Source organism: Eptesicus fuscus, chromosome 4 (genome assembly GCF_027574615.1).
Source record: "Eptesicus fuscus isolate TK198812 chromosome 4, DD_ASM_mEF_20220401, whole genome shotgun sequence".
In the NCBI taxonomy this organism is placed as follows: Eukaryota; Metazoa; Chordata; class Mammalia; order Chiroptera; family Vespertilionidae; genus Eptesicus; species Eptesicus fuscus.
The window spans coordinates 59655917-59670166 of NC_072476.1; the positions used below are offsets into that span (position 1 = coordinate 59655917).

At 38.5% G+C, this 14250-nt stretch overlaps 1 protein-coding gene and 1 long non-coding RNA gene across 3 annotated transcripts in view; one reads left to right on the forward strand and one right to left on the reverse strand.

Annotated features, from left to right (window-relative positions):
- Positions 1-8575, reverse strand: LOC114230181 (uncharacterized). 2 transcript variants are annotated; one of them, XR_008555850.1, is made up of 3 exons: positions 8337-8575; positions 1997-2062; positions 1-187 (listed from the first exon to the last, which is right to left on the reverse strand). It is a non-coding gene; the product is annotated as an uncharacterized LOC114230181 (long non-coding RNA). The 2 variants fall into 2 exon arrangements; XR_008555851.1 differs by lacking the exon at positions 8337-8575 and adding an exon at positions 2883-2930.
- MCTP1 (multiple C2 and transmembrane domain containing 1) overlaps positions 1-12028 on the forward strand; it is a 447676-nt gene extending 435648 nt beyond the window's left edge. The window contains exons 21-23 of the mRNA XM_054715060.1: positions 2459-2568; positions 9022-9119; positions 10052-12028. Of these exons, the coding sequence (XP_054571035.1) occupies positions 2459-2568; positions 9022-9119; positions 10052-10123 (280 nt within the window). The 3' untranslated portion in view covers positions 10124-12028. The remainder of the gene's footprint in view (positions 1-2458; positions 2569-9021; positions 9120-10051) is intronic.
- The last annotated feature ends 2222 nt before the right edge of the window (positions 12029-14250 follow it).

The following is a 14250-nucleotide window of genomic DNA, read 5'->3' on the forward strand; positions in this document are numbered from 1 at the left end:
AGTGATGTTGACATGTGGACCCTGGCCTTCTGTGGAGACAGAGTGTCCATTTGTTTCTCAAGAGGGTGAAATGCCAATTCATTTTGGCAGGGGACACTCCTTCTGGGTGATCTATTGCTCAGTTTCGTCATTATTTACTTTGTTTCTGTCAGTCTTTGGTTTTTTGAAAGTTCTGTCAATTTCCTTCCTGAAATTTAGAACATATTGGTTGGAAAGAAATCATGCTTGTAGCTTTGGAGAAATAACACGGTTCTAAATTTTAGCACATTTTCACAGTGAAAGACTTTGTTCTTAAACAGAATATCAACTCATAATAGAAAAAAATAAACTAAGCAAAAATGAGGATTTTGGGTAAGGAAGACACACATTTTATTATTGGCTGAGCTATATTTTCAAATCTAAATTTTTTTGTAAGTCATATTATATATAGCACCCTACCAAAATATACTTTGAAATTTGTGTATTTATATAGCTAAGATATTATAGATGAAATAAACTAATGCTTGGCCATTAAAAATTGTTTTAATTCTGTGGATGTTTTTAAAAAATTGCCTTAGGAAATACCTAATGTAAAATTAAGAAACATTCTTAATTTTACATTACTTGTGTTTTACTTGAAATACTTTAATTATAAAAACAATAAGGTGATTTACAACAACTGATTATCAGTAAAAATATACTAAGGCCCCATATGACTACTGAACTATGTAAAAACTGGCCCACTCAAGAAGGGGTGCTGTATATCCGGTTAAGCCTACATTTTCCTAGTTTCATATATCCACTTACTGTTTATTGTTCATAACCCAAAGTGTTCTGCAGATTTGACTCCTTGGGCATACACAGAATTTGAGAGGAGTAAGTTATTTAAAGGTGTGAATCATTCATTTAGTGCCTTTGATGTTTCAAGGGATAATGAGTCTTATTTCATGTCATTTTTTTATTTAATACATTTCCACACATGCATAGATGCTGAGTTTCCATGTTCTCATATCACATTAGACAGAACAGCCTCCCTCTCCCAAACGTGCCTAGAAGCAACGATCAGTCTTAGACTTCTGAAAATTGATTCCCACGTCTTTCTTTTCCCTTCATCCTCTCAATGTTTTTTTCTTCATCTCTAAGAACATTCCCTTGTTCTCCACACCCTGTCCATGAAGCACAGGGTGAAGTCCTAAATGGGGCCTTTCCCTACTGAGTGTTGTCCTTTCTCTGAGGTATACTGGGTGTTTACCTGATGGCAGCATCTCACTGATACCAGAAGACCTGGGTTAGCTCTCTGGTCAGGCTAGTGAATGCCTTAGGGAAAATGGTTCTTAATCTCTCTGGGTGCTAAGAGACCTCAGAATAGGTGCTGGCTAGAAAATATGAGGGCCAGTTGAAGCCTAGGACCAGATCCTGGCTGTGGACCAGACTTGGGTAAACTGGGTTTTGTAGAACTTCCATAGGTACAGTAGTGATACAAATACAAGTATAAGTATAGGCTGAGGTGCAGCCATCTTTTCTGCACAATAATCTTTTGAATATTAAAAAGAGAAATTCCCCTATAGTCACATGGAATATAATGCATCTATTCAGAAAGCAGCTTCAGAAGCAATCTTTAAGTACAAAGTAAAAAGCCTCTATAATTGCATTTTGTTATTATTCATTCCACAACTTTCTTGAATGGGGATCATATTCTAGATTTAGATTCCACAATGCATTGTGGAAATAGAAAAGGACAGTGTTGTTTCCCCTGACATTAGCTACACTGGTAAGGATTCTTGGATACTTACTCTTCCAAGAGGAGAAAGAGAGAACACAGGGAGCCCTTCCGTGAAGCTGCCCAGAGAAGGGTTTTCTGAGGAAAGAGCCAGTGCCCTCACACAAGGAACAGTGTGACGGATGGCTCTGAGCTGCGCCCCCGGAGAGCAGGCAGACCCTCAGCCTTCTGTTCTCTCCACAAGCAGCAGAAGCAAGGGAAGCACAGGTGTAAGGGAGGGAAGACAAGATTCTTTACCTGGCAGTTTACAGGTCGCTCACTCTAGCCATGGGAGGAAAATGATCAAGTCCAAAAAGCCAGACCCTAAAGGTAATTGAAAACAAGACAATCAGATTGATGCAACTTTGGTTCTTTTACTAAAAAAAAAAAAAAAAAAAAAAAAAAAATTTAAATATTAAACATTTGACCTAGGAAGACAATAAGCAAGCCATATGCTACAAAACTAAGGAACCACTCCTAAATTATGCTGAGATACAGTACTGAAAGAAAATCTCTTAATAATCATCCTTTATTGGATCAAAAACTGCCCAGGACAAACCCCACTCCAAATGATATAACATACATTACCAGGAAATTAGAACAAAAGCACTAACATTTATCCACATCATGTATAATTTCTTATTTCCTTTAAATATCTTTTGAGGCCCCCTCCCTTCCTGATAAGAAATGCTAGATTGCTAACGTTAACCTCTCATTCAGTACTTTCAACTGGACGGTCCCATTCCTGAGCTGGCTGGCCATCGTCGCCCTCTGTGTGTTCACAGTCGTCCTGTACTTCATTCCACTGAGATACATTGTCCTTGTCTGGGGTAAGTAAAGCCTTTTTTTTTTTTTTTTTTTCTTTTTTAACTGTCTTAGCTGCTAAGAACAAACTATTTTTAAGGGATGAATTATACTGTCAGTAGTTCCGTATATTTATGGTCATGAAGCTACTCCATGATGAAAAGAGACAGGTCGGTTAAAAATCACAACAGTATAACGATTTAAGTCTACCTGCAAAATGCATTTTTCTTATCTGGCACCATAGGCTCCATCATACTATAAACAGGTAGCTGTGCAGATTCTTCATACATCAAAGAGTAGCTCTGTCTAGATATCACTCTGATTTATTTTCACCACTTACACGTAAACAGAGGCATTTCGAGCCATATGGTGAATTCAGGACAATATGCTTTTGTGCTATGGTGCTTTGTCTTGTGGAAGTGTCTGTAAACATGGTACTATATATGGCCACCTGTTTAAGAGGTCACCTGTAGGATACAGAAAAGGGTCCCTGTCATTGACAGGCTGCTTAGGAACAAGAAACCTGCTTTATGTGTACTAAATAAGAATGCTTTTGCAAAAACCTCCTTTAAAAATACTTTTGGGTCCTAATTTTTAATGCAGTTATGCTGCATGCCAACAGTTTTTGTGTACCAAGTTTCAGCATTCTTGATCGTTTTGAGGTTCCTCCCTCTCCCCTATATCTGACAAAACTCTTGGTTTGGAAAATTCTTAATCTCCAAGATTGACTAATATATAAAACTATGACATTAATTATATACATACATACATACATACATATTATATATACACTAGGGGCCCAGTGCATGAATTCGTGCACCTTGAAAGGAACTGTGGGCCGCGAGGCTATAGTAGGCACAGGGGCAGGTCTGGCCCCTCCTGCCATGGCCCCTGGTTCCGTCTGCCGCCACTGCTCCCACATGCTGACGGCACCAGCCCCACTCACACCCGCTGACGGTGCAGAGTGATTGGGGCCAGCAGCAGCAGTGGGTACAAGCGGCGGCTGCTGCCCCGATAGCCCCTCAGGAGCAGGGGGAGGTGGAGAAGCCCTCAGGGGTGATCAGGGCCTGCAGCTGCTGCTTGTACCTGCTGATGGCACCAAGTGGTCGGGACTGGCGCTGGGCACCGGCAGTGGGTGTGAGCGGCAGCTCCAGTGCCAGCTGCGGGTTTGAGCAGGGCTAGTGTTAGCAGGTCCAGCGCTGGCAGCAGGTGCGAGTACTGGGCAGGACTGTGGCACACAGGAGCAAAGAATTTTCAATAACCACCAGCGGCTCACCCTGATGACACCAGCTGGTGATCTGCCTTGGTCTGGCGCCCATGCTCACTTGCGCCATCATCTCACCGCAGCCAACGTCCACCATGTCCTGCCCCCGCCCCCTGGTGGTCAGTGCACATCATAGCAACCAGTTATTCAGTTGTTCTGGCATTAGGTCTATTTGCATATTAGCCTTTTATATAGGACTAGAGGCCCATTGCACGAAGATCCGTGCAATAAGCCTTCCTTCACCTGGCTGCCGGCACTGGTTTTCCTCCAGCACCTGGGACCCAGGCCTTCGCTCTGGCCGCCTTCCACCTTTGCTCCGGCCGGAGGCTTCGCTTCGCTCCGGCCAGAGCACCGCTCCTGTAGCTCCCTCCGCCCCCCGCCATCCCTCTCATAGCAGACGTCCTGCCCTGCCCAGCTGCTCCACGCCTGGAGCTGCTGGGGTGCGGGGCCGCCACCATCTTTGTCCTGCTAATTTGCATATTCCCTCCTGATTTGCTGGTGGGCGCTGCGGAGGTATGGTCAACTTACATATTTCTCTTTTTATTATTATAGATATGCACATACACAAGACTGGGTAGAAGTAGAATTCTCTACTTGTCCCTGGTCTCCACACACCTAAGATTGCTAAACTTATACAAAATGTAAAGAACCGAAATGGGCCTTAACTCCAGACAACATGTGCTCATACTGACAACAAAAAGATCAAAGAGAATGTTTTGTTCTTTTTAAGGCTTTAAAGCACTATACTGGAATAAAGGGAGAAGGGGGTCAGATGTCTCTAAGCCCTCCACTTTTAAGATTCCTTTCTCCCTAATTTTTTTGGCCTTTTTCCTATCATGAATATGTCCTCTTATCACTTATCATACATAACCTTACCTCTGTATCTTGGGTAGGGAGAGAGGGGTAATGGGAATAGTGACTATTTGTTTTTTTTTCTTAATTTCTATAGTTTAAAGAAACAGTTTCACCTAAGACAGTACTTTCGCTATGCTAGGGAAAAGGCATTTTCCACCATGTTCTTTTTCCCTAGTGTATGTTCCAGCCCTCATCTTGCATTCTTTTCTCCGATATTTAAAACAGATGCTCTTATTGTGAAGGAATTAGAGTAGAGCATTTGGCAGTTATTACCCCTAACCAACTGAGGGCCACTCCTGCCATCTAGGTTGTGATAGGTGGTGAATCTGGTTTCGTTTGCCAAGGTTTCCCAGGTTCCTGGAAGCTGGAGCCCATGGCAGACATCTGGCTCTGTAACTTGGGAGCCACTGGCTAGTCTTAAATGTAATTTTTAGAGAATGTGTTTGGGCCTCTTGTTTCATTCAATGAAATGAAACAAGAACAGTATTCCTTTAGTGGTAAGTGATTGCTGAAATATTAACCAGAAATTTCAGAGGGGCCTCACATTGGGACACAGGAATAAAATTACTCTGCTGCATACCCTCAAGAAGAGCCACAAAGTTCTAGTTTATGGCTCAGGTTTTACCAGACTACTGATTTCATATACAGTTGTTTACCAGTATATATTTCAATGTGCCTATGTTTGGTAATTTAAGTGCAATCCTATATAATAAAAGCCTAATATGCTAAGTGTCTGGTCATCTGTTCAACCAGTCAGAGTGGAATATGCTAAGGCCATTCAACCGCTTGCTATGATGTGCACTGACCACCAGGGGGCAGACGCTCCGACCAGTAGGTTAACTTGCTGCTGGGGTCCAACTGATTAGGACTGAGTAAGATAGGCCAGACACACCCTGGAGCCCTCCCACGGTCCCTCCCCGGCCTGATCATGCACCGCTGAGGTCCCTAGGCCTGGCCTGCACCCTCTTGCAATCTGGGACCCCTTGGGGGATGCCAGTTTCAGACCGACCCCGCAGGCCAGGCCAAGGGACCCCACTGGTGCATGAATTCATGCACTGTGCCTCTAGTATAAATTTAAAAGAATAGACTTGTCACATTGAAATTCTACATTACTAGTAGCCTGTTTGCACGAAGATTCGTGCAATAGACCTTCATTCACCTGGCTGCCTGCACCAGTTTTCTGCCGGCAACGGGGACCCAGGCCTTGGCTGTGGCCACCGCCTTCTGCCTTCTTTCAGGGTCCGGGCTTGGCCCTGGGCGGTGGCCTTGGGCTCAGCTGCACCCAGCATCCCTGCTACCCGATCGCAGGAGCCGACCCCCAGTGGTCTCCTGCGATTGGCGCAGGCACCCCGCTGGCGCCCAAGGCGGGAAAAGCCTCGGGCGGCTTTCCCGGCCTTGAGCTCCGCCACACCCCAGCTTCCTTGCAACGGTTTCCTGGTGGGCTTGGTTGGTGGGCGTGGCTTGGGCGTAGCGAAGGTGCGGTCAATTTGCATATTTGTCTATTATAAGGTAAGATAACACAGAATATGTAGAATAGATACTTCTAAGTTTTATACATTATTTTGACATTTCACCTGCATTGACCCTTTATCCACACTGACTCTCCAGGTAGTACAAAGGATTAACTAATGAGTAACTTAGCATGGGTAGATGTTGTTTGTCTCTAATGATTCTTGGCTGTTGTGATCCAAATTAGTCAATCATGGCAGCATCTTTTGCAAGAATTTAATGTACACTTCTTGTAATTTAAAAGAAAAACTGATTTCTAAAAATCCCAATGCCAGAGATAGAAACATTTTTTTTCTTCTGATGAGAACTTTTAAAATGCACTTTTAGCAACTTTCAAAAATGCAATTACAATATTATTAACAATAGTCACCATGGTATTCATCAAATCCCCATGACTTATTTATAAATGGAATTTTGTACCTTATGACCTCTTTAGCCCACTATCCAATCCCCTCTTCAAATAACCACCAATCTGTTCTCTGGATCTATGAGCTATTTTTGTTTTAGATTCCATGTGTGAAATCATACAGTATTTGTTTTTCTCTGACTTATTTCACTTAATATAATGCCCTCAAGGTCCATCCATGTAGTTGGAAATGGCAAGATTTTGTTCTATTTTTATGACAGAATAACATTCCATTATATATCACATTTTCTTTATCCATTCATTCATTGGTTAACACTTTGGTTGTTTCCATTATTTTGGCTATTGTAAATAAGGCTAAATGAACATGCAGTGCATATGTATTTTTGAGTTAGTGTTTATTTTATACAATTAAAAATACTCAAAAGTGGAATTGTCTGATGATACTGTAGTTCTATTTTTAATTTTTTGAGGAACCTGCATACTGTTTTCTGTAGTGGTTGCACCAATTTACAATCCCACCAAGAGTGTACAATGATTCTCTTTTCTCCACATCCTTGCCAACACTTAACTTTTTTTTTTTTTTAACAGGTTTGTCATTTTGGTTTTGATTTGTATTTCCCTGATCAGATTCCTGTTGGCCATCCGTATGTCTTCTTTGGAAAAATTTCTATTCAGGTCCTAGCTCAAAGAAGATATACAAATGGCTCAGTTGGTTGGAGAGTCATCCCATATACCAAAAATTGTTGTGGGTGTTCTCCCCAATCCAGGCACATACCAAAAGCAACCCATCAATGTTTCTCTCTCTCAAAATCAATAAAAACATCCTTCAGTGAAGATTAAAAACACACACAAAGCATCACAATGAGATATCACCTTACACCAGTAATAACGGCTATTGTCAACAGGACAAGAAATAAATGCTGGTGTGGGTGTGGAGAAATGGAACTTTTGTGCACTATTGGTGAGACTGTAAATTGGTATAGGCACTACAGAAAACAATATGGAGGTTCTCCAAAAAATTAAATTAGAGATAGCATATAATCCAGCTATTCCACTTCTGGGTATTTATCTAAAGAAATCCAAAATGCTAATTTGAAAAAACTATATATATATATATACACACACATACATATACACACATATATGTGTGTGTATATATATATATATATACATACATACATATATATATACATACATATATATACACATATATATATACATTATATATATATATATATATCCATTTTAGCATTATTTATAATAGTCAAGACATGAAAGCAACCTAGGGGTCCATCAAATTATTGGTACGCATCTATATAATGGAATATTAATCAGCCATAAACAGGAATGTAATCTTGCTGTTTGAGTCAACATGAATGGACCTAGGGAGTATTATGCTATATATACTTCCTATATATAGTAACACTGATGTATTATATAAAGGAAAGTTGTTAAGAGAACAGATACTAAGAGTTCTCATAGCAAGAAATATTTTTCCTTTCTTTGTTTTGTAGCCCCATGATAGATGTTAAGTAAGCCTACTGTGATAATCATTTCATATACTATACACCTTAAACCTATATAGTCAAGTATGCCAATTATTCCTCAATAAAACGAAGAAAAAAAAGCGAAGTAGTTTGGGGGGCTTCTCTCTCACGTATTAACAATTGGGGATGCCTGATATGGGGTTCAAGCCCTATGCTCCTCAGGGAGAAGCTCTGGATTGGAGTTCCCTCCAGACTGTAGGTGTTGCACCGGGGGTGGGGTTTATTGTGACATTGTGCCGCAGACTCTCCTACCTGTTTCCATGTGGGCCTTTTCTTGTTCGTCCAATGTGTAGTATTCACTCAGCCAGTTTTCAAAGAAAGTTTTTCCATAAGCAACTGTAGATCTGGTGTGTTTATCGGAGTTCAGGATCCTTTTATACCACCATCTTCAAAGCTGCTGCTGTTGTTGTTTTTAAGCTGGTGATAAATCCTTTCTCATTTAAAATAACTTGGAAATAAAATCAAGGTCTTCTACACATTTAGTCTGCGTAACAGTGACACCTCTCCCAACGCTCCCCCCCACCCCCCCACACACACATTTTATCTTTTCAAAAAGAGAAAATCAATAAATGAGACTTCTTGCCTTAAAAACAATCCCAATCAAAATGCAGGAAGACAATTTTCATCATAGATGGGACACTGAAGTACAGTAACACTGAGGGGAGGAGAGAAGCAAATAAGGTCATTGACTATTCTTGCCACGTGCCTTTTTTTTCTGCAAAGGAAGCCACTAAAATACAAAGAGAAAAACAGCAGCCATTGGGTTGGGAAAGAGAGAGGAAGGGTTCAGAGAAGGAAGAGAGACAGCTGGATTTATTGGTTCATTCAAGGCTAAAGGGCAGCTTAATCTAGATCTTCGAATCACTTTAATACATTTGCCAGAAATGTGTTTTCTATAACAAACTATGGAGATTTCAATAATCTATCACTTTTTCAGGCATCAATAAATTTACAAAAAAGCTTCGGTGTCCCTATGCAATTGACAACAACGAACTGCTTGACTTCCTTTCCAGAGTCCCTTCAGATGTACAAGTGGTATGTAGATTTCACTATTATTACTACTATTTTAATGTAGGGTAGCATTAGTTTTTAACTTTATATCCTTTTAATTTCAAAGGTTTTAAAGAGACAGGTAAAGTTAATAAAGCCTGTTGCTGATCATGCTGTTGAGAAATTTAGCCTACTTGGGGTGCTAACCTAGCAGAACTCATAGAGGAGAATGGGGAATGAGAGGGGTTGCATCAAGAACCTACCAGAGCCTTCAGGGACAAGGAAGGGTCAGCTGGAGACTGAAGGGAAGTCACCATTACCTGAAGGGAGGAAACAGGAATATTAGATGATGAAAGCGAAGTGTGCCAGTGGACATTTGGGAGAAAAACACTTCTTTGCACAAATTGAATGAATTTTAAAGATGCATATTTAAAGTCAGTGAGTGGGGGAGAAGGCTTTTTGAAGACTGGAGCATATCTCAATTCTTTAAAATCCTTTCAGGTTAATTAATGCCCATTAATCAACACTCATTAATCAACTATTTTCAGAGTAAAATGAGAAATGTTTTTATCAAAATCTTGAAACTGGGTGACAGTGATACCTTTTTCCTTTGTTCCAGTTGAGTTTTTTAGTGTCAGACATGAGAGTGAGCTGGATATTAAACCTATATTAAACGATAATCTGTAAAGAACCATTATCCATCCCTTCAGAATAGATGAGATGGTTTTGCTTTTAATGTTATGTCTTATGGACAGTGAAAACCCAAGTCTGTTACCAGAGGTCACATTGGGGCTCTCATGTAGCTTCTGGCAGGATTTCCCTCAGACTCTCGCTGTATCACTCTATTGTTTTCTGTATCCCAGCTGCAGATCTCATACAGCTTTCAGAGTGAGCACTTTTTTCCTCCAAGCAGTCTTTCCTTCCTTTGCCACAAAGTGGCCACCTGACCAGTCTTTCTCTGAACTCTGTTTAAACAGGTGCAATACCAAGAACTGAAACCAGATCCCTCTCATAGCCCATGTAAAAGGAAGAAAAACAATCTTGGCTAGCTAGCTCCCAGCACTGAGAAGACCAGCATCTGCTTGGGAAGATAAAAAAATCCTTCAAGCCTCAGCAGCATTTCCTTTCTTTCTGCTTTTTATTTATTTTACCTCTTAAAAAAATGATCGTGAGAATTTGTAAATAGTGTATAAGGGCATATGTCTTTGAAAATATACTTCCATTGTACAGAATCAATTTGATAAAAGTTTACTTACTGCTGTAATGAAAGCCTTGTTAGCGATGGCTAATAATATAACACACTGGAATAACAAATGTAAGAATGGTAACACTGGGAGATACACACTTCTCTAATTACAAGTGGAAGAACCAGATTAGATTAAATGCTTTGTTTTGCCTGATTAAATCTACATACATGTTAAAGGTTTTTTCATGTGACTATTTTTTATCTGAAAAGTACATTACAGTTTTCTGTTTTACACACTTTGAAAGGGAGGAGGGAGTCCCAAGACGTGAATAATGGAACAGATGCATTTCAATTTCACATAAATTCTGATTTCAGATCCTGACATTTATTCCTGAGCAAAGTATTTAGCTATGACTAGGCTAAATTAAGCTAATGAGTGAAGGTATATTCACCCCTCAAAAGATATACTCTGAAATCCTACAAAGAAAACTTTCCTTCTATCATTCCATCTAAAACCTTAAAATCTCTACAGGATTATACATAAATACTGCCAGGTTTATAAATGAATGCCTATCTGAATTTTTGTACCTACCACTACTTTAATTTGTATCAAGTTAGAAAATTAGCAAAATTTCAGTAAACATAACTAGCAAACTAAATCCATATTGCTTTTGGTGTCAGATTATACCCCTGAATATCTAAAAATATTTAATACTCACATGTCCTCACAGAAAAAAAGTTATGTGGTTTCTCATTAGATTACTGAAATCTTTAATGCATACTATGATTTTTGTTATTAGTGTGAATTGTAATGTAGAGAATGCAGTGTGCTAAGTGATACGCCAGTGTTTCATTACATTCATTTATAGAAAAAAAATAATCATTCTTGAAAATATGAATGCATGAAAATCTATTTTGTAAAATAAACTGCTTATGGGGAGGGGGAGTTTGCCTTTAAAAAGATTTCACTACTTACTATAGAATCTATATTTAAAAATTGCATTCCCAAGACTCTTGTGGTAGTTTTTCTAACTTCAAGTGAGTGTACCTCTGGAAAGAGAAATAATTTGGTGAGAATGTCTTACTCCCCCCCCGACTTGGTAGGGGATTAAGCTTGCCTAAAATTGCTACAGAATGTTTTGCACTACTTTATTAATAATAGACTGAGAAAGGGTGAAGATGGGGGTTATGTTGGAAAAATGTAGAAAAGACCGAAGCAAGAAACATATATTTCTCTCTAAATTCTTTAACAATAAATTTAATCTCATCAAAGCTGATTTTTTAAAGTATTTTTATTTTAAAGCTATGTTGTTAAATACTATTTCTTATGATAGAACTATTTTGATCTGTTTATACACTATGGTTGAAAGATTGTCAATTAAATCCCTTTCTACAGAAAGGCTTTGACCTCAATAAGCTCCGTTTAGTGCATCATGTTTGTAACGACATGCTTATATTCGCATACCATCATTCTATGTTGCTAAGACAATATTCCATGAAGTTGATGTTACTACAGAAAGTTTGTTGATAGGATAATTTGTTTGAAATTACCTTTGATTATACCTTGTGTGAGGTTTACATTTCACGCTGACAGTGTCTGCTCAAATGTCTACAAGCCTGATATTCTGTGACCCCAGATGTACCTAGTGGATAGTAACCATTAATGGATGACTAATTTTTGTTTCATTCTATGAAATTTCAGATGTTTAGTTCAATGGCAATGTTGACTATACCTTCACTGCATTAAATAAAAAATCTTTTCTAAGTATAATCAGTACTTCTTTTTTTGGTGGCTGAGGGAGGATTGTGTACATATTCTTATAAGTGACACTTAGAGAAACTCATGTTTGGTTTGGAACTATAAGGCTTTCCCTGAATCCTGGACTTTTAATAAAATTCAATACTTTCTGAGGGGTGAGCATCCAAGAAAGCTGACAGAGGAATAAGAACTATCTGGAGGCATGAAAGTGATATTCATAGGAATCTTCATTGCTTTTAGAAACTACTACATTCACAGGCTAAAAATAAGAGACTATGTCTAGTAAAATTTTAACTCTTTCCCCTATGGGAGGGGTTTACAGAGCTGTTTAGTTTTTGAGAGATTTGCCACGTAAATATTTCAAGATGTCTGACACCTACTTAGATGACTAAATACAGAAATCATGTGAACTACTAAATATATTCCTCAGTATTTTTTAGTGAGGCAATTCATTGAAGGTCATTCATATTCCAACTATGATACTTCGTAAGAAATGCATATCTTAACTTTTTTTCATCTATAAAAAGAACTTAGTACTTCTGGTTCATTTGGACTCAAATTGATAGATTCTGTAGGGATTCCAAAATATTTTTGAATCATTCTATGCACAAGGAAAATCTGAATAGACAGATTCTTTAGATAACTTTGCTTTGTGGTATATTTATTGAGTACCTACTATATGACTTGCCCTGTCATAGGCAATAATCACCCCAATTAAAATCAATTCTGGAGCTAAAGTATAGTGAGAGCAAAATTTAATTGACATATTTATGAAAGTATCTTTTGTATTTAAAAGTGAGGTAAGCTCTCTTACTCATAGGAACTTTTCTTCCCCCATTTTGATCTCAATATCTAAATGTACCTAATACTGAATGTAGTTTACTCTTGTATTAACAAGTCTTACTCCGAAGCTTTTAGTTTCTACATTTGTTAAATGTAACTAAATATTTATCTTTGACTTTTGTACTCGCATATATATAAGGCAGCTAATGCTCTAGAAATACAAACAAAGACAGCCACCATTACACTTTTTGAAAAAGCCTCAGGTTATTATTAAATTAATACTTATTTAAATTCTGGGACTTATTGAATTGAGTATATATGGACAGATGCCTATTCATTTGGTTAGAATATCTAGAATCAGCCTTTTCTAACTGCTCAGACAAGTATTAATTAAAACCACAAGAAAATAACATAATGAATACTTACAATAGTGTCATTCCTTTAAATTATAATTCTCTTTCCTAGGATGACTGGTATAACTCACTGAAGACAACAACAACCCATAAACATGTTTTTTGGTTTTTTTTTTAGTGAAAATGTAACCTGTTATACCTCAGGCTTTTTACATTTGCAGAATGGCAGTAACATCAAAAGGTTTATTCTAGCTGAATCTCTGAGATTTAAGAAATATCAAGGAAATTCTCTCATTATGTAAGAATATTATGGAAATAAAAATGTCCAAAGTGGTCACATGCTACTGAAACTAACAACACTATGAAAGGTTTGCTGAAAACTTAATTTTTACATTTGTATTTTTACCAGGGGATCTGGATTAACCCCCATCCCCTACCCCAAAAGGTGAAACAACCAAATATATAATTGGTCTCAAATAAGTTTCAAGTTATTGGGATCTTCCATCCTTCACACTCAAAACTGACAATATAAAACTGTTCTTTGCACAAACAATATTTTTCTAGACAGGTTTATTTATATATGGTTGCGTCTCCAAATGTCACTGAAAAATTATATGACTCCATTTTTAAAAAGGAAACCAAATAGCACAGCTGCTCTGGTCAATTAACAGTGTTACTCTAAACCAGGGGTGGGGAACCTTTTTTCTGCCAACGGTCATTGGATATTTATAACATCATTTGAGGGACATACAAAATTATTAACTTAAAAATTAGCCTCCTATATTTGGTCAAACATTTAATTAACTCACCCCTAATACCTCGGCAGGGCCAGACCAAATGATTTTGAGGGCCTTATAAGGCCTGTGGGCCGGACGTTCCCCACCCGTGCAAGTTGAAACCTTTTTTTATCAAGCTAAACAAATAGTTATGAAAGTAGCTTTGTGCCCAAGTATTTTCAGTTGTAGCAAAAATAAAGTAATTCTCCCAAAGAGAAAAGGAATGACCAACCTGAAAGTCAATGAGCAAACCTTCAAACCATCAGGAATGCATCTGATGAAATACTGAGATCTGGTTGAGTATGGCTGCTGCTGCTGC